General features: G+C 45.5%; 1 protein-coding gene across 7 annotated transcripts in view; it reads right to left on the reverse strand.

Annotated features, from left to right (window-relative positions):
* Positions 1-20,790, reverse strand: part of DCLK2 (doublecortin like kinase 2) — a 189,806-nt gene that overhangs the window by 9,006 nt on the left and 160,010 nt on the right. For all 7 annotated transcript variants that reach the window (XR_009730241.1, XM_061384025.1, XM_061384024.1 and 4 more), the window contains 4 exons: positions 14,885-15,004; positions 14,159-14,305; positions 5,775-5,908; positions 5,295-5,372 (listed from right to left, as the gene is read on the reverse strand). Coding sequence is in view for 6 of the 7 variants with exons in the window: in XM_061384025.1 (XP_061240009.1) it covers positions 5,295-5,372; positions 5,775-5,908; positions 14,159-14,305; positions 14,885-15,004 (479 nt within the window). In the remaining variant the exon portion in view is untranslated. The remainder of the gene's footprint in view (positions 1-5,294; positions 5,373-5,774; positions 5,909-14,158; positions 14,306-14,884; positions 15,005-20,790) is intronic.

A 20,790-nucleotide genomic window follows, 5' to 3' on the forward strand; every position in this document is an offset into this window, starting at 1 on the left:
CTCCCCTACCTCCCAGAAAACCGCATCTCCACGGCCACATGGCCCCTTCCCTTGGTGGACGCATCAATGGCCAGAGTGGGAAGCAAGTCACTGGCTCTCTAGGCCACTGCAAAGCCTAGAAGAAAACTCAGGATGGGCTGGTGGAGTCAAGGTCAAAATCCAGGAGCAGTTCAGTCTCACTTGGCAAATAAGTGTAAGTAAGTATTAGTCGCTCAGTTGTGTCTGACTCTTTACAACCCCAGTATTAGTCGCTCAGTTGTGTCTGACTTTTTACAACCCCATTGACCGTAGCCTGCCAGGCTCCTCTATCCATGGGATTTTCCAGGCAAGAATAGTGGAGGGGGTTGCCAGTTCCTTCTCCAGGGGATCTTCCAGACCCAGCGATCGAACCCAGGTCTCCCGCATTGCAGGAAGATGCTTTACCATCTGAGCCACCAGGGAAGCCCAGTACTGGAGTAGGTAGCCTTTCCCTTCTCCAGCAGATCTTCCCAACGCAGGAATCAAACCAGGGTCTCCTGCATTGCAGGTGGTTCTATATCAACTGAGCTACTCGGGAAGCTCGGATCACTTGGCAAGGATGCAACGTTTCAGCCCCACACACTGCTCAGCGTGCTCACATGGGACCCTGCCCAGCCTCCTGCACAGGAGCCTGGCCACACTACCAGTCGTCCAGGGTCTGCAATGGTGAGTGTGGCATCCCTAGAAACAGGTGATTCAGGGCAGTGTCCAGAGACACCCTCTGGTGCTGTGTGATGAGGTGGCTGCCTCATTCCTGTTCTAGGAAAAAGGGCAGAGTTTGTGAGCTCTGTGAATGTTCATCTCATCAAACCAAGCTCAGCAGAATTGACACTGCTGCTTCATGATGTCATGCAGCACTCAGAGTGATGCCCGCAACCCCTGCTCCCCGAGAAACTGATGATCTTCGAGTGAGCACAGACTGTTCTTTTCTAGGTGTTTGATGTTCTTTGCTTTTCACTGTTGCCTCTCTACTGATTTAATTCAGCTCATCTATCCTTAAAAATGGATAAAGAATGTGCCTGAAAACACAATAGGATTTTACAGAAACTTTCAGAAAGTCAGAGGACCCCAGGAGACAATGTTACAAGAAGATATAACAAGTCACCCATTTCCAGAACCATTCTTTTTAGCCATTCCTCTTTATGGTGGCATGCATCTCCCTCTTGGTCTTCTTTTGGAATCTCAAATAGCTTCTGTTAATACACACGGTTGTTATTTTGTTAAGAAACAGCTAAAACATTGGGTGTGTGTCTGCAGGATTTAGGTTCTTGGCAAAATAGCCTGAGTCAACAACACAACCCCAGGATTTGGGCAATTAGAGGGGCGCCCTGAGGACCCATGCTGTGAACTGCGAGAGCCCTGGGGTTCCAGGCGGTCCTCGCCAGAGCAGACCTACAGAGAATGCACCCTTATCACAGAATAAAAGTCCCTCTGATTAAACCTCCCCTGGGTGGATTAACACATGTATACACTACAGTCTGGCTGAGATGTTTCAGTGAATGAAGTCGCTCAGTCGTGTCTGACTCTTTGCGACCCCATGAACTGTAGCCCACCAGGCTTCTCCATCCATGGAATTTTCCAGGTATGAGTACTGGAGTGGGTTGCCATTTCCTTCTCCAGGGAATCTTCCCAACCCAGGGATTGAACCCGGGTCTCCCGCATTGCAGGCAGATGCTTTACCATCTGAGCCACTTTTTAATTCTCAAACAGTATAGTGCGGTAAGTCTGGAAGTGCCCAGTAAGAAAAAACTCTGAAAACAGCAAAAGACTCTGAGTATACACTCTTTCCAGTGCCGAGGTGTTAAAGGTCAGACGAGGTAACCTGAAAAATGTTGTAAGCTATTTCACAAATGATGTGCAAAACATTTCACTTAGAGGGGGTATGGTATGTTTAAGAGAAACGTCAAACATCTCAGGATAGTCAGGCAAGTATTATTTGTTATCAGTGGCCCTAAGAACAGACTTCCTTAGGCAATTCCTAAACCCTGGAAAAGCAACATTCTTCTCAGTAACAATGAAATATTACATGTCAGCCTAGGACTAATGCCCGAAAATCCTGAAAAAAGAATGGGAAATGCTAGAGTTAAAGAAGCTCAAACTGTCAATTCCAAGGAACAATTTTAATTAAAAAGCTTTGGGTTCAATTAATCTTTTTTAGAGAACAATGAAAATATTTTGAGATATCTGTTGAAAGACTTTTATTTTAGAAGCAAATTTATGCAGATTTGCTTAATCTTAAACCATAGTCATTTATCATTATTTAAAGGACCATTTCCATAGTTTGATATATATGATATATAAAATATGTAAATATTTTATATTATGCTATGCTAAGTCGTTTCAGTCATGTCCGACTCTGTGCGACCCCATAGACGGCAGCCCACCAGGCTCCTCTGTCCCTGGGATTCTCTAGCAAGAATACTGGAGTGGGTTGCCATTTCCTTCTCCACCAGTTCTATGCTGCTACTGCTGCTAAGTCGCTTCAGTCGTGTCCGACTCTATTATAGTAGGTTATAAAATCTATCCAGAATGTCTCTCTATGCTATGAAGATGCTTCCACAACTAACATGTAACATAATAAATTCTCTTTCATCACAACATGATATGAGAGAGGGAAAACATTTTCAAAGGTAAGCTATCTAGAGTTACAGGACCAGCTTCTGAATATAACCTCTAAGGCAGCAGCTTTCAGAATGTACTTCTACTGCTTTTGATTAGCCAGACTGATCTGAAGATCCCACAGAGAGAACAAGGTAACAAGTCACAATAGATACGTATTGTTAATTCGAGTCTTTCTTTTGTTAAACAGTAAAAAGGAAGTCAAAGAAAAAAAACTTCTAGGCTGCACTGGCAAATGGAAACACTAGAGGGAGTTGTGAGCACACATTCCTCTACAACTGCTCCTCCATACCTTGCTCCAACTGCTCTCAACTTGGCTTAACCAAAGAGGGAAACTCTGCTGTAAATGGACCTTGGATTTGTTGCTGTTGGTTGGCTGCTCAGGTGTGTCTGATTCTGCGATGCTATGGACTGCAGCCCGGCAGGCTCCTGTCCATGGGATTCTCCAAGCAAGAATACTGGAGTGGGTTGCCATTTCTGGAAGGCTAATCCTGACCCAGGGATAGAACCCACATCTCCTGCATTGGCAGGCAAGTTCTTTACCGAGTCACTAGGGAAGCCCCAGGCCCTTGGGTTACCTGCTATCAAACCCCACTACCCTCTGCGTTTGACTGGTTCCCAAAGCAAGTCATCACTGAAACCAGCTAGGGCACCGTGTGACTGTAAAAACAGCCCCGAATTACTTCCCTCCTTCTATGGACACAAACTTCTCCCACATTTACCCCAGGCTTAGCTATTTGATTTCATTTGATCAATGGGACATTAATCAAGAAATGTGAAGCAAGCAGAGATCTGGCAGGTACTCAGGCAGGAACTTGCTCTCTCTGGCTGCTTTGAGGAAGCTGTCACCACCATTGTGTGAAGCCCATGCTCGCTCTCAGATGCTGGAGGGCACGTGGCTAAGTCAAATCTGTGGTCCCAGCTGACACTGAGCCGCTACCAGGCATGTGAGTGAGCTACACTGGACCTCAGGCTCCCGCTAGGCCAGCCCAGGCAAGAGAATGGCTCAATCGATCCACAGAATGATTCATAGCCCTACTTTTAGAACAAATCTATTCTTCAGTAAAAACTAAGATATGTCATATCCTACAGTCTGAATAACCCACCTTGGCAATGATCTCAGTGGAAAACCAAGATGTTGATGGATGGCCAGACGGAAAGAGCCCAACCTAGAGAAACCCAAGCCACGCCATGAGGACGAGTTCCCACTCCAGTGTTGTATCTCTCATTAAACCTTTTGTGATTTCCAGTGCTCAGCTGAGCCTGCCCTCAACTTGGCATGAACTCATGCTCAGTTATTCTGCTTGATCAATATTCTCATGCTGTGTTTTCAAACCAATAAGCCTCTCAAAAGTAGAGACTGATATCTGTGTTATTCCTATTTAATGTAAGCAAAAACAACAACAACTATTCAACTCAACTAAAAAGTGATCATTAGGGGCTTCCCTGATGGTCCAGTGGCTAAGACTCCATGCCCCTAATACAGGGGGCCCAGGTTTAATCTCTGGTCAGGGAACTAGATCCCACATGCCACAACCAAGACCCAGTGTTAAAAAATATATTTTAAAAATAGATCATTTTAAAAAAAGATAAATGTCGTGTCTTTGTACTTTTCTGTATGTTTGAAAGCTTTTATAATAAAGTGTATATAATAAAAAGCTTTTATAATAAAATGTGGGAGGAGAGAGGGAAGAAATAAATCTATTTTTTCCCTTACTGACTGACTGCACACTACAAACACTATGGCCTTACAGAGTAAGTCTTGTTTCCCACTCTTCCCAGAACTTAGAAGGATGCCCGGCCCACTGTAGCTACTCTACAAACAGTTGTAAAATGACCATACGAAAAGATTAAAAGGAAAACAGCATTCAAGAAAAGTCAGAGGAAACCATCGAACTTGCATCATTAGATTAACATCTGCTTCAAAGTGTTCATGTGCTTCAGAGGGAGATGGCACTGGTAAAGAGAGACAGTACAGCGAAGCCCCACACGGACCCTGTTCGTACACCGCTCAGGAGGGGTGTCCCCACCACACACCCTGACCCCGTGACCTGTCCTCCCAGCAGGTGAGTGTATGGTCATCAAGTGTCAATCTGCTCTTCCCAGGCCTGTTGATGCCAAAAGTATTTGTAATGCTCCTTAACCAAATAGTATGTAAATGGACAAAATTAATTGAAAAAGAACAAGTTCCCTGTGTCTGCAAGAACCAGGTCAAATGCTCCGCAAAGTGAGTTGGTAAAAAAAAACAGCTGTCAGATTAGGTAGGAGAGACAACCCTTAAGAACTGGAGAAAGTCTTACCTGGGAGGATCAGATTGCTTGGCGAGCATCTTTAAATCTCACTACTCTTGAAAAAGACTGGGAATGGAAATCATAGACACTGGACTGCGGGGTGAGATTTATGCAAGAATGACCATGGGAAACCCTGGGGGCCAGGCACAGAGCAGAGGGCTGGGTCGCCTCCAAAGTGCAGACGCGGAATATACATTAATAGGTTGTAAATTAAGATTTAAAAGTGAACAGTACATTTATACAATTTTTTTACTGACATTTTTATTGACCCGCTTCCAGTCCTGATTGCCAGGAGTAGAATGTCTGCTTCCCGATCAAAGGGAGAGACTTTACAGTTCAAAGATGGTCACTTGAAGAGCCACTGACCTTCGGAAGGGTGGGAAGCCACAGAGCAGTATGTACGTGATCACGCCAGCCGCCCAGACGTCCACCTTCAGGCCATAGCTGGGGAAACAGAGCGGGTGGGAGGAGAGACAAGACACCACTCCCACGAACCCGCCACAGGACTGGAGGATGTGCCTTGGTTTGTTAGGGGAAAAGGCCTTTCAGTACCAAACCACTCGTTTCCTGCAGATGAATGAACTACCCTTTGGACAAAGGTGTCTGCTCTTCTCCCAAACTCTCCACTATCTGGATTCCAAGACTGGCCTTGGGACAGAGGTCCAGGCCCAGGGCCCTTGGAAGTACAAGCACAAACTGGAGTTCCTGGGATCAAAGTCACGGTGCGGGGATCAGCCTCTCCCACCCACCATGTTCCCGGGAGGCATGAGAGTCCACAGCAGCAGTCATGGCAAATATACCTGTTCCCAGAGTTCAAGCACTAACCCAACCCCATAGGAGGCATACCCGGTTTCAGCAATGATTTCGGGGGCCACGTAAGTCGGGGTGCCGCAGACAGTGTACAGTGGGCCTTCCACCACAGTGGCCAGCCCGAAGTCTCCCAGCTTCAGAGACTTGGTCCCATCAGGATATTCGCACACCTGGAACAGAAACCAGCGAATGCTCAGAAGTGTTTTTCCCTCAGTGATCACAAGGCGGGGAGCCTCTGGAATTGGGCAGAAATGACACAGATACATTTACCAACAAATCATAAGAAACCTCTCCTTCTGATATTAAGTCCATGGTTTATCTCTGCTGCTTTTTAGTTTTGTGTTTTGATTTTTGGCCACGTGGCATCTTAGTCCCCCGACCAGGGAACTGAACCTGCAGCCCCTGCATCAGAAGCCCGGCGTCTCAACCACTGGACCGTCAGGGAAGTCCCCCTCTTGCTTTTTAAAGCTCTATTTTTTTTTTAAGAGATGTTGCGTGTGATTTTGATTGTGTGAAATATGGAAAAAATATTTCATAGATATTTAGTAGAATGAACACGCGTGCATGCTGAGGGGAGGTGGGCGGCTTATCTGGTTTGCTTGAGAGGCCCCTGAGCCTCAAGGCAGGATGCTGACCTCCGCTGCATGCGTGTCGGGGTGGGGGTGGGGGTTGGCACTCGAGAGCCTCAGAAATGGTGTTTACTAGAGGTTGTCCACTAAAGCACTAGGTGCTCTCCAACTCACGTTTAGTTTACAAGATACAATTAGGACTTGCTCTCTAGACAACGATGAGTATAAACAGTGATCCAACCTAGGGGAGAACTTTGGAAATCTAGAAAGAAAATGATCTTTGGGATGAGACAGCCCAAGCCTGCAGGACGAAACACTCCACCCATTTGTCTGGTGACCTGACCCCTGAAAGCCCCTCATCCACCCTGGGCATGTTTCGTCATCTGTGAAATGGGATAACAGCTGGTCCCTGGCTCACAGTGCTGGTGTGAGAGTGAAATGAGATGAAGCTCAGATCAGGACTGGGTGAATGCTCCTTCTTTCCTGGAAGGAATGGCTGATTAGATCAGGTGGATCATCATCTTGGAAAAGGTTTAACAATGCTGGTGAGGATGTGATGTGTTTGCTGACATCGAAGCAACTTTTCTAGAAAGTATGGCAGTCCTATGTAAATTTCTTCATATCCTTAATAACCTGTGATCTGTAAATTCACTTCTAAGAACCTGCTGTAAGGGAACAGAGATGGATCCAAAGGTTATACCCAAGAATGCCAACCTCAGAATTCATCTTCTGGTTTTTAAAAAATAGAAGCAACATAAGTGGCCAACAGGTTAATGACTTAATAAATCATAGCAAATCCCTACAGTGATATTATGGAGTCACTAATAAGCACAATTCAGGCAAATATTAATCCTATGGGAAATACTCAGTGTATTAAAGAAAAAGGAACATTCAAAATTATATATAATTTTGAATGTTCCTTTTTCTTTAATATATAATATATATTATTATATAATATATAATATATATATTACTATATATATATATTTAATATATAATATATATTAAATATATATAATTTTGAATGTTCCTTTTTAATATATAATATATAGTATATAATATATATATTACTATATATATTTAATATATAATATATATATTATAATATATATATTATATAATATATATATAGTAATACCCTAAAATGTTAAGCTTATGCTAGATGGCAGCATTAAAGGTTACTGTACTTTTCTTCTTTATACTTTTCAGAAGTTTCCAGAATGTTTACAATGAACACATGCTCGTTCCATAACTCAGAAAAATTAATTTTATATATAAGCAGACTTTCCTTATGGGATAAAAGTCTGGAAGTTATTTTAAATGGATGGTTTTCGAAGCAAACAAGTGTATATAAGAACATAATCTGAGACCTGACCGTATGAGTTTTAATAAGCAATTTGCCTCTTAGATGTCCATTCTGAAAACACTGAATTTCAAAATAACTGCAAAAACCTAATATGTACTTATGTCATATCTTTCCTCTACTTTTACATTTTAAACATGTTTGTTTGTGTTTCCTTGTCTCCCACTATGAACGGAACCAGATTTTTATCTAAATCACTACTTACTAAAGGAAGAGAAAAATTTAGCAAATGATGTTTTTTCAAGATAAGCACATTAACGACACCGTCCATCAGTCTGATACTTAATGATGGGGAGTGATTATTATATACTCCTCAATAAAAAAAACATCAAAAACCTCAGGCCTTCCTAATGCCAATGACCCCCATCTTAATAGGCATTTTTCAAGGGGGACACAGAAATACCCTTCTCGCTTGGGATGCTTCTCAGCAGCTGAAGAGGATTAGTTTTCACCTCAGTACTTGAATAATTGCTTCCATGCTGATGTACCAAAGACCACGCTCAGCAAGCATCTTTATGACTTTCCAGTTTCACAGGACTGAGGGTGAGGATTTGGGTGCCCTCACAGATATTTATCACTTTGCGTCAGCCCACAGCTCAGCAGAAGCATATTCAAAGCTACTAAGGATTCAGCCTAAAGCAGCAGAAACCAGGTTCTTAGTCATGCTTCGTCTTAGGACGACTTTCCATCCATTACGTTTAATGTAAACATTAACGAGAACAATCTGAATTATAGTTAGAATTTATGATGCATTTATTGCAACCCAGACTTTAGAAATTCCCTACGCAATTGCAGTGATAAGAACATTATAATTCTAAATGTATCATGAGAGTAAAAAAAAGTTTTGTTAACGTCATTTTGTTTTTACAACTTTACAATATACTTATTAGGTACTTTTTTTTTTTTTAATCATGTTTATTTTAGACGTTCAATTTAGGGATGCCTAGGGATATTTAAGAGCTGTTGTTGGACACTGAGAGGTCCCAGAAGTCCCATTTTTCACATCCTCTACAAGGAATTCAGAGTCAGATGCAGGAGCATAAACAGAAAGGGACTGAAGAGTCTATAGTCACTGAACAATGTTTGAGCAAGGGGTACTCTGGCTAAACATCAAAAGGGAAGTGTCAAATAGGGCAGACAAGCCTGAACTGATAATATTTTACCTGATTCATCTCTCGTCAGTGCTAGACACACAGGCAAATATGTGAAAAAGAACATAAGCAAATTTCAAGTTTTAGCTGGAGATTGTCTTTAAAGTAGGAAAATATATATACACACCTATACATCTGCAGATACACACACACACTTATGAGACTCCTTTAAGAGGCCAACACTGGCACACGCAGGGCTTTGCTTTAGGAGACCAATCTTAAGGAAGAGGTGATAAACGCAGAGCGACTCCAAGGCCTCATTCTGGCAGAGTTCAGTTCTCCTCGCAGGCCTGGAAGATTCCCACAGTCTCCCAAACACCGTCTCATCGCACTTCTGTAGTCACCCTGCTGGGCAACTAGGAAGGGAGCTGTTATTCTACTTTACAGACGAGGAAACCGAGGCCCGGCAAAATCAAGTTTCGAGCGGGTGGCCAAGTGGGATTCCAAACAAGTCCACTCCCATCCGCTGCACTCCCCTGTAGTCTGAAAGACTACAGGGCGTACAGACCCTGGGGAGGACGTAGCCCAGCACCCGCGTGGGAACGCCGGCTCTGCTGTGCGCAGATGCTCCGCCACCAGCGGAGAGGCCCTGTCTCAAGCTGCTCTCAGATGCAAAACATCCCACATACAAACTGCATGCTGCAAGTTCTCTAAATAAAATGTCAGCATCGTGATTTAGAAGGACCTCAAATATGAGAAACCAGCCCTCTCCTCTCCCCTGTCCCCAGAACCCCTGGAAAGGCGGAATTTATCACTGGTCTCTCACAGTTAACTCTGACCGGGCACCACCGGCTGTAACTCATGGCATTAATGGCCACCCCTGTGCTCCCTGACACGGCGACCCATACATCTCTGCTGGCAGGGTTTAAATTACGACACAGCTGCCAGACGAGGGGATGCAAATGAGACGTCTGAATGCCCTGGTGCTCACAGATAGGATTCTCTCAGAGTAGCAGGGGCTGGCAGCCCCTCTGTGGACTGGCTTCTAGCGCCTCGATGGCACTCTCTCATCCCGGGCTGATGCCAGCGTGCTAACTGTCTCTAGGTCTGCCGGGGGTCCCCTTGGGTCGGCAGTGGCAGACATGTATCTTACTGAGACGCGCGATGAAGAGTGTCCACAGCCCGACCCCAGGGGCCTCGCATGTCACAGGGGAGCCTCATGCAGGTCTCATCCAGGTTGACCATCCTCCTCCTCCTCCTCCCCTTTGGGCAGCAGAGCAGGGCTGGGGCGGGTGGGGCCGGGGCAGGGGAGGCAGACGAGGCCCTGACTCCGGTCTCCCGGCCGCCGCCCGAGGCACGGCAGGCTGGGGCCGTCAGTCCCCGCCACGGTCTCTTCCCGGATGGGTAACGAGAGCAAAGGCTGAGGGATGGGGGCCGTGGAGGGCAGGGTGTCCTCAGAACACCGGGGAGCCCTGTCACCTCTGCTCGGCCGGCGGTGGCGGGGTTGGGGGGACGCTACCACGCCCCGAGCCTCCCGGTGCAGCAGCAGGACGGCGGGGCCTCATGTGCCCGAGGCCTGCTTCGCCACTGTCCCCACTCCTCCTCAGAGGTCAGAACGCCAACCCCATGACACATCGTGCTTCACACACCAGGGGTATTTATTTTCCTAACAGAAAGAAAACACATTCCCTGAAGGCAGAAGACGGTAAGAAAACAAACGTCACATGCTTGTAAGTGGACACTGAAAAGTGATCAAACGGCACTGTCCAAAGGGGAACAGAACTGTGGATCAGGAGGGCCCAGGAATGACGCCACAGCCTACCCATCAAAGCAGCTCCGCTCAGCAATTGCTGGTCTGCTGCACGCAGGACGCAGGGTGCAAAGACCTGGGTGTGAGTGTCCGCTTCAGGTGAGCTGAGTGACCATCGCGGCCAGTCACCAGCATGGACTTCTCTCCCACTGTGTGCTCGCTCAGCACCCAGGAGATCAGGTGACTGAACACACACCTGCTCTACGGGCGCCTACGACCTAGAGAACGGGAAAGACTAGAGATGTCTTCAAGAATATTAGAGATGTCGAGGGAACATTTCATGCAAAGATGAGCACAATAAAGGACAGAAATGGTATGGACCTAACAGAAGCAGAAGATATTAAGAAGAGGTGGCAAGAATACACAGAAGAACTGTACAAAAAAGATCTTCACGACCCAGATAATCACGATGGTGTGATCACTCACCTAGAGCCAGACATCCTGGAATGCAAAGTTAAGTGGGCCTTAGGAGCCATCACTATGAACAAAGCTAGTGGAGGGGATGGAATTCCAGTTGAGCTATTGAAAATCCTGAAAGATGATGCTGTGAAAGTGCTACACTCAATATGCCAGCAAATTTGGAAAAATCAGCAGTGGCTACAGGACTGGAAAAGGTCAGTGTTCATTCCAATCCCAAAGAAAGGCAATGCCAAAGAATGCTCAAACTACCACACAATTGCAATCATCTCACACGCTAGTAAAGTAATGCTCAAATTTCTCCAAGTCAGGCTTCAACAGTATGTGAACCATGAACTTTTAGATGTTCAAGTTGGATTTAGAAAAGGCAGAGGAACCAGAGATCAAACTGCCAACATCTGCTGGATCATCAAAAAAGCAAGAGAGTTCCAAAAAAACATCTATTTCTGCTTTATTGACTATGCCAAAGCCTTTGACTGTGTGGATCACAACAAACTGTGGAAAATTCTTTAGGAGATGGGAATACCAGACCACCTGACCTGCCTCTTGAGAAATCTGTATGCAGGTCAGGAAGCAACAGTTAGAACTGGACACGGAACAACAGACTGGTTCCAAATCGGGAAAGGAGTACGTCACGGCTGTCTATTGCCACCCTGCTTCTTTAACTTATATGCAGAGTACATCATGAGAAATGCTTGGCTGGATGAAACACAAGCTGGAATCAAGATTGCAGATATGCAGATGACACCACCCTTACGGCAGAAAGTGAAGAAGAACTAAAGAGCTTCTTGATGAAAGTTAAAGAGGAGAGTGAAATAGTTGGCTTAAAACTCAACATTCAGAAAACTAAGATCATGGCATTTGGTCCCATCACTTCATGGCAAATAGATGGGGAAACAGTGGAAACAGTGACAGACTTTATTTTGGGGGACTCCAAAATCACTGCAGATGGTGATTGCAGCCATGAAATTAAAAGACGCTTATTCCTTGGAAGGAAAGTTATGACCAACCTAGACAGCATATTCAAAAGCAGAGACATTTCGTTGCCAACAAAGGTCCATCTAGTCAAAGCTATGGTTTTTCCAGTAGTCATGTATGGATGTGAGAGTTGGACTATAAAGAAAGCTGAGTGCCGAAGAATTGATGCTTTTGAATTGTGGTGTTGGAGAAGACTCTTGAGAATTCACTGGACTGCAAGGAGATGCAACCAGTCCATCCTAAAGGAAATCAATCCTGAATATTCATTGAAGGGACTGATGCTGAAACTGAAACTCCCAATACTTTGGCCACGTCATGCGAAGAATTGACTCATTGGAAAAGACCCTGATGGTGGGAAAGATTGAAGGCAGGAGGAGAAGGGGACGACAGAGGATGAGATGGTTGCATGGTATCACCAACTCAATGGACATGAGTTTGAGTAAACTCTAGGAGTTGATGATGGACAGGGAGGCCTGGTGTGCTATAGTCTATGGGGTCGCAAAGAATCGGACACGACCAAGCAATTGAACTGAACTGACCTAGAGAAAATGACAGATAAATAAATGATAAAATCACAGAACCATAGTAGCGCAGCAGAAACCAGAGGTGACCAGGACTGACTGCCTCTGCTCAAGGAGGCTGGGGTGATGTCAAGACATGCCTTGTTCCGTATCTTATGAAATGAACCTGTTTGCTGGGGGACAGGATGCTGCAAATAAGACCAGTATGGTGGCGCTTTAGTTGCTAAGTTGTGTCCAACTCTTGCCACTCCAAGGAATGTAGCCCACCAGACTCTTCTGTCCATGGAATGTTCCAGGCAAGAATACTGGAGTGGGTGGCCATCTCCTTCTCCAGGGATCTTCTTGATCCAGGGATCGAACCCAGGTCTCCTGCACTGGCAGGTGGATTCTTTACTGACTGAGCACACTGTATCACTTTATGATGACCAGTTTGAACATCAACAATGAGGTTTGACACTGTTGATGAAAGTCTGGTTTTCACCAACTCTGGGGCCTGGGGAAACCTGTGTTTGGATGAACTCACGTGATAGAGGAGACGCAGATAACCTCACTTGCCAAAAAGTAGGGATGATGATGGTGATGCTCGGCCCTGAAAGTCAGGAACAGAGAGGCCTAATATCTTTACTGGTGGATCTGTGTAGGGAGAACTCCCAAACTGCCTTCTCTGAAATTTCTCTACAGTGTAGACATAAGGACTGTCCCCAGTCAGCAAGCTACGTTTAGTGATTAAGGCCACCATTCAGTGAGTTACATCTAGCTTTAAGGTGAGTGCTGTGCTGGCCAGATGGGTAGGGAAGGGAGGACCAGGACAAGAGGCTGGAAGGATGAACTGGGACCAGACTGTGATGCCGAGTACCGTAACAGAGTAGCCTCTCCTCTGTAGAGCAGCAGGATAAAGGAGACTTCCCAACAAGAAGAGTCAGCATCCCTGGGGCTCAATCTCCATACCCATAAAGCTGAGCTGAACAGACTATGTTAGGTTTTCAAAGTTCTGTCCTGCACACAAGTGAACCCTTCCACTTCTGTCTATGAGCCTCTAATTCTGTCACCAATTTATGCAGCAGAATTTTTTGCATCATAAAGTAATTTCCTGTTTGTCTTTCTCCAGTTAGTACCATCCATTAAAACATAAATGAAAATGGGTTTTCTGGGCTTCCCTTGTGGCTCACAGGTAAAGACTGCCTGCCAACGCAGGAGACACAGGCTTGATCCTTGGTCTCGGAAGAGCCCATGTGCCGTGGAGCCACCACTACTGAACCCACGCTCCCACTGAGCCCATGTTCTTCAACTACTGAGCTGCCTGCCCTCGAGTCCACACTCCACAGCCAGAGAAGCCACTGCAGCGAGAAGCCCCCACACCACAACTGAAGCAAAGCCCACACAGCAGCAAAGACCCAGCACAGCCACAAACAAAGAACTTTTCAAGAAAAGAAGAAAGAAAATACGCTTTCTAATGTCTGATAAACAGTAAATGCGGAAGTGAAGATCAGTTCAAGAAATCCATTAAGACTTTATGGCCACTGATTTGATTTTCTAGATTTAAATTCTCTTGGCCCCTTACTTGCAGGGTTGGTATAGATTTTAAAATGTCACAGTCTGCACAGTCTGTGATTCCCGTCACTCTAAAGGGAGAGAGGCCTGAGTTGGAACAGAAAGGCAGAGACAACGTACCAAGAGGTTCTCGGGCTTGATGTCTCGGTGCACGATGTTGAGGGCGTGGAGGTACCTGAGGGCGTTGGCCAGGTTGTACACCATGGCGCTCCCATCCCTCTCCGTGTACTTGGTCGAAGAGGTAATTGCGTCGAAGAGATCTCCACCCTAGAGAACATGTAAAAGAACACATCAAAACATCAACAGTGGCAGAAACAGACTCACAGATGTAGAGAACGAACTTACGGTTACCAAGTGGGAAGGGTGGGAGGAAGGGATACTTAGGGAGCTTGCGATGGACGTGTACACACTGCCATGTTTAAACTGCAGAAGCAACAAGGACCTACTGTCCAGCACAGGGAACTCTGCTCAATGCCATGTGGCAGCCTGGATGGGACGGGGGTTTGGAGGAGAATGGATACATGTATACGTACGGCGAGTCCCTTTGCCTTCCACCTGAAACTATCACAATGTTGTTAATCGGGTATACTCCAGTACAAAATAAAAACAAGCTTAATTAAAAAAATCAACAGTGGCAGGGCTATGAGGGGACAAACAAAGCTCATCAGCCTGAAGGAGAGGAGAAAAAAAATGACCCAAGTGCCGTGCAAATGAATCAACACCCATCTCACAAATAACGAAAGTTTCAAGGCAGCAACGTGCATTTCCAGGAAGGGTCTCTGAGAATACCGCTAAGTCTCAGGATCCAGCACTAATGGACTCTCCTGGGGTCTCTCCGCCTCTTACCTTGACCAGTTCCATCACCAGGAAGAGCTCGGTGGCGGTCTCCATCTCCTCAATCAGCATGATGATGTTCGGATGTTTCACCCTGCGCAGGATCGACACTTCGTTCTCAATCAGATGTTCCTGGGGAAGAGGGTTCAGAGGGGAGGATCAGACACGACGGAACAGGCTCTGTTCCCGCATGCCAGAGGACAACACGGGCTGTGGTCCTGAGCCTGCAGGAGCGCAGACAAACCACACTCTGGGGACAGGACGGAAACCAAGAGGACTTCAGACAGCCCTCGAAGGGCTCGGTGTGCTACCTGGACTGTAAGGCACGCCCCCTCCTGCCTCTTCATTCCCAACACTTTAAGAGCTCGTGATGCTGTGAGAGCCTGGGCTTGCCAGCCTGTGCTTTGTAATGCAGCTGGAATCGCTTTTCCCTCCCAGTATCACTCAGAAATGAAGACAGCATGTGAGGAAACTTGGCATACTTATGGGATACAACTTCCAGCCTTACAAACATTTTTAGGTTTTAAGCTATTTACCAATGTGAATTTGAATTTTGTGTTGAAATTTGTGAAAAAAGAAACTCTCTTCCTCTGTATTTGGGTATGAAACCACTCACCAGATAGATGTTCCCTATCTTGTATTTCAGAAGTCAGGAAACAGGTAGTACCATGGGGACCACCATCCTCATTTCAACTCTAATCACTTCTCTGAAAACACCGCCTGATTGTCAGTCCTGGTGGGCACTGTGGTGGGGTCAGCACCGTAGCAAAATGTGTACTCATGGCATTAAGGAATTATTCTTAGTATGCCAGCCCATGAATCATGAACAACGACTGCTCTATTATGAGATGTTAAAAATCTCTCCATAATGTCACATTTGTTGATCCTCGTTAACTGTGATAATGAATTGTTTAGAATTTAAGGAACATTCTGTAAGACTGCTAATTGCCCTATTATACACTTTAGGTTTTCAAACAGTTTTCTTTATGTAAGTTCACCTTATAAGAGCTATCATTTAGTACCCAGATACACATGCGTGCATGTATATCCATCATGCGTGTGCCCCTCTCATCACCCTTTTTGCCTCCTCTGCTCTCATCAATCTCAGAACTAACCTGAATGCCCCCCTGCAGTAGTGAGATCATTATCTTAGCTCTAGTCCAGTATACCATTCACGGTTCCTCTCTTATCTCCATGCCTCCACATATGTGTGTATTTTTACCCAAAGCTCAAATATTTCTGGACAATAGATGGAAGCATAAACTATAACAAGCGAATAAATAATATCCAGACAAAAGTCTGTTGCAGCCTCCTGCACATGGTGAGTGGTGTGTTTTGAGTGTTGAATGCACCGTGTTTGTCCAAACGTTGGCAAATGACGCTGCAAACACTAAACAGAAGCCTGGAGGATCCCAGGGACAGGGGAGCCTGGTGGGCTGCCGTCTATGGGGTCGCACAGAGCCGGACACGACTGAATCGACTTAGCAGCAGGGGAAAGAAAAGGGCTTCCCTGGGGGCTTAGTGATAAAGAATCTGCCTGCAATGCAGGAGCCTCAGGAGATGTGTGTTCAATCCCTGGGTCGGGAAGATCCTTTGGAGGAAGGCATGGCAACCCACTCCAGTACTCTTGCCTGGGAAATCAGACAGAGGAGCCTGGCGGGTTACAGTCCATAGGGTCGAAAAGAGCTGGACATGACTGAATGACTTAGCACACACACAGGGGAAAGAAAACCACCATTCCCCAGGAAACGAGTCCCTTTCTGTCACTGTACAGGGTGCTTGAGTAACATCTCCACACTTGTTCTTAGAACAGTTCTTTGAGTAGGGGGATGCAAACCTAGATTCCTGACATCCAAGCTGACATCTTTTGGAACCTTTCAAAATGAAAATGACAGCTGTCAACCTGAAACTGATTCCTTGAAAGGCTGGAACTAGAGGTAGCACCGCCGTGAGGTAGGCTCAAGGCAGCACCACACTAGGCTTTGTACCAAGCAGAGCATCTATGCCTACTGATGAGTAGGGCTGGGAAGACGCAGCTGGCTCTGGACTCGGCGCCCGGGGAAGAGGGCAGGTCTCAGACCGGAACCGACCACGGCGGAGAGGCCGCAGGGCTGCCGACCCGGCTCCAGCCGCACAGCGCTGACTTACAGAGCGGCAGCATCACCAGGCAGGCACAGAGCCCTGGGCCCTCCCAAGGCAAGCAGCTGGCAGCCGAGCCCTTGGGGCCACAGGGACAAAGACTCAAAAAACGGTCCGTGTTCACACACTTCTTTAGAAGCCAACCGGGTCCTTAATCACAATAACCGCAAAGGTGGCTGTATCTCTGTGAACAGGTAAGGCAACCGAATGAGTTTACTTCACTGTGTGACGCCAAATCGACACTGTAGTAAAACAGGCGTTTGATTTTGAAGCTAAATGGATCTATCTTGTCAGCTCTCCTCTCGCCTCTCCGTCGCCTGAGGTTGGGGGGAGTCTGTAAATGTGCCTCTATTCAGGGGCTCTGCATGTGATGCTAATTTCCAGGGACATATATAAAATAATTCACATCACCAGTACCCCAAGAATGCACCCAGACTGGAGCTAAAATAGAGTCCAGCACTCAGGGAGCCTGCACCTCTCCAAAGTCTTCTTCTTCACGCAAGGCACCGCAGAGCCTCTTCTGGCATGCACTGTAAGCGACTTAGCCCTGGGCCTCCGGCCGTGTTATGTGTCAAATATTAAGTGGATATTCCAACAACATTTTTTCCACCGCTCTTTATTTTCTTGGCTTGCTGTATGCTACTCAACAATGCCTAGTATTCTGTGCACATACTGAAGGTTTTTGTTGGGATGTGGGAGCTATTTGTTTCCCAACCTCTGACTATGTCTGTAAAAATGTCTTTGAAGGAACAATTCACTTTTTAAAGTAAACCATCCTCAGAAGCAAAATGGAACGGTGCACAAAAATCTTTACAAATGCTATCTTCCTACTTCTTAAACAGCCCGTATGTAATCACTGTTTCTAATATATAAAGATGCTCTCTAGGTTACATTTTCCAGAAAAATTATTTCTAAACACAAGATGAACATCACTTTTCTCTCGAACTGTACTGAACTTACATTATTCAACCATCCACCATTATTTATGTTAAGTGATTCATGATTTTAACTCCAGATAATTTACATATGAATCATTTCCTGGCAGTATGCCAAGGTTTTGTGTGTGAGAATAAATGACAAAGAAAACTGCCAACTTGGCAAAGGATGCAGCCTTATCCTTGGCCAGGGTGGTTTTTAACATCTAAAAGAGAGACAGAGCCAGAGACAAATGGATTTGGGGAATAAACAACGCTCCCAAACCAAACGATTCATCTTGTGTCCAGTCTTTCCCACCTGTGTCCTTTGTCTCATTGAATGAACCTGGATGCCCAGAGCAGAAGGGCATTCTGCCCTGACCCTCCCTCCTGCATCCTCCTGCCCAGCTCATCAGTCACCCATCCCCGCCAGGCCTGCCTTCTCAGTAGCCTCAGAATACATCCATTCCCTCTTTATCCCTTTTGCCAATCTTTTTTCTAGGCCTCCAGGCATCTGCAAAGGCAATTTTGTCTGGAACTTTCTTTCCCCACGTCTTGGTGAACTCCTACTTATTCCTCAGAACCATGGGGGAATCTCACCTCCTCCAGGTAGCCTCCCCTGCTTAACCACAGCTGGGTTAGGAAACCCTCGAATTTGTCATAGCGCCCTGCGCTCACTCCAGTCACAGGTCTCACCCTGCTGTCTTGAGGGCCTTTGTTTACCTCGCTCTCCAGCAACCAGCACTGTTCATTCTTCAGTAAACACATCACACACTGCTCACTGTTAAAAGTTTTACAGCCGGTATCTATATTGTGGGGTGAGTACCGCTGAGGATGATACAGTGAGAGAGATGAGATGTTCAATAGTTATATGTGATGAGTGTGGTTGGTTGAATAATGGCCACACAAAGTTATCAGGTCTTAATGCCTAGAACTTGTAAATACTACTGTACTTGAGGGGGAAAAACGTCTCTGGAGATATGATTAAAGCCACTGCAACAAAGAAAAAACTGTAGATTTTCTGGGTGCCATTACAAGTGTCTTGTAGACAGAGGCAGAGGGAAAGTTCACAGTCAGAAGAAGAAAAATAAACACAAAGAAGAGAGGGAGGCGTGAAGCTGGAGGCGGAGTTCGAGTGATGTGGTCCTCCAAGGCAAGGAATACTGTCAGCTACCAGAAGCTACTTAGAGTCAAGGAACAGATTTCCCCCCACGGCCTGCAGAGCGAAAGTGGATTTCAGAGTTCAGCCCCTGAAACAGTGAGAAAAATGCTGTAAGTCATCAAGCTGGTTGGGAAGTTATTCCAACAGCCTCAGGAAGTTAATATAGCATACATTTAGATTTTTGTCCTGCCCTGACCCATAACATGTAGATAATGAATGCAGAACTCTGGGGAGAAAAGGAGGGAAGGGCCACTTCTAAGCACACTACAGAAAGCGCCAGGCTTCACACATTGTGGGGATTCAGTAAATATTTAGAATGATTATCATTTAGAATATTAGGCATAGAAGAAGTCTTAAATTTATCAACATCATAGCCTTCTCAAAAGCCTCCATAAATCTGGCCCCAAGGTAGATCTTGCAAAAATCTCCTACTTGGTATGTAAATCAATGAAGTCAGAACACTCCCTCACACCATACACACACACAAAAAAAAACTCAAAATGGTTTAAAGACTTAAATACAAAATAGGGCACCATAAAACTCCGAGGAGAGGACACAGGCAAAACATTCTGACTTCAGGTCAGTCTCCCAAAGCAACAGAAATAAAAGCAAAAATAAACTAATTAAACTTATAAGCTTTCATACAGCAAAGGAAACCATAAACAAAATAAAAAGACAACTTACAGACTGGGAGAAAATATTTGCAAACAAGGGCTTAATTTCCAAAATATATAAACAACTCATACAATTCAAAATAACAAACAACCAAATCAAAAAATGGGCAGAAGACCTAAAAAGACATTTCTCTGAAGAAAGCTTACAGATGGCCAATAGGTACACGAAATTAGGCTCAACACTGCTAACTGTCATAGAAATGTAAATCAAAACTACAATCAGATATCACTTCACACCAGTCAGAATGGCCATCATTAAAAAGTCTATAAATAAATAAATTCTGGAGAAGGGTGTAGAGAAAAGGGAACCTTCAGACACTGTTGGTGGGAATAAAAATTGGTGCTACCACTAAGGAGAACAGTACAGAGGTTCCTTAAAAAAACTAAAAGTAGAGTTACCATATTATCCTGCAATTCCACTCCTGGACATATGCCCGGAGAAAACTCTAATTCAAAAAGATACATGCACCCAGTGTTCACTGCAGCACTTTTTACAATAGTCAAGACATGCTGCTGCTGTTGCTGCTGCTAAGTCACTTCAGTCGTGTCCGACTCTGTGCGACCCCATAGACGGCAGCCCACCAGGCTCCCCTGTCCCTGGGATTCTCTAGGCAAGAACACTGGAGCGGGTTGCAATTTCCTTCTCCGATGCATGAAAGTGAAAAGTGAAAGTGAAGTCGCTCAGTCGTGTCCAACTCTTAGCAACCCCGTGGACTGCAGCCCACCAGGCTCCTCCGTCCATGGGATTTTCCAGGCAAGAGTACTGGAGTGGGGTGCCATTGTCTTCTCCAGTCAAGACATGAAGGCAACCTAAATGTCCATCACCAGAAGGAAACCTGGTGCACATACACGATGGACTATTACTCAGCCGTAAAGAGAAGGAAATAATGCCATATGCGGCAATGCGGATGGACCTAGAGATATCACTAAGTGACCAGAGTCAGACAAAGACAAATGTGACACCATACGACATCAAACACTGGGGTGGGTTGTCATTTCCTCCTCCAGGGGATCTTCCTGACCCAGGGA

The sequence above is a fragment of the Bos javanicus genome, chromosome 17, assembly GCF_032452875.1.
Source record: "Bos javanicus breed banteng chromosome 17, ARS-OSU_banteng_1.0, whole genome shotgun sequence".
NCBI classification, from domain to species: Eukaryota; Metazoa; Chordata; class Mammalia; order Artiodactyla; family Bovidae; genus Bos; species Bos javanicus.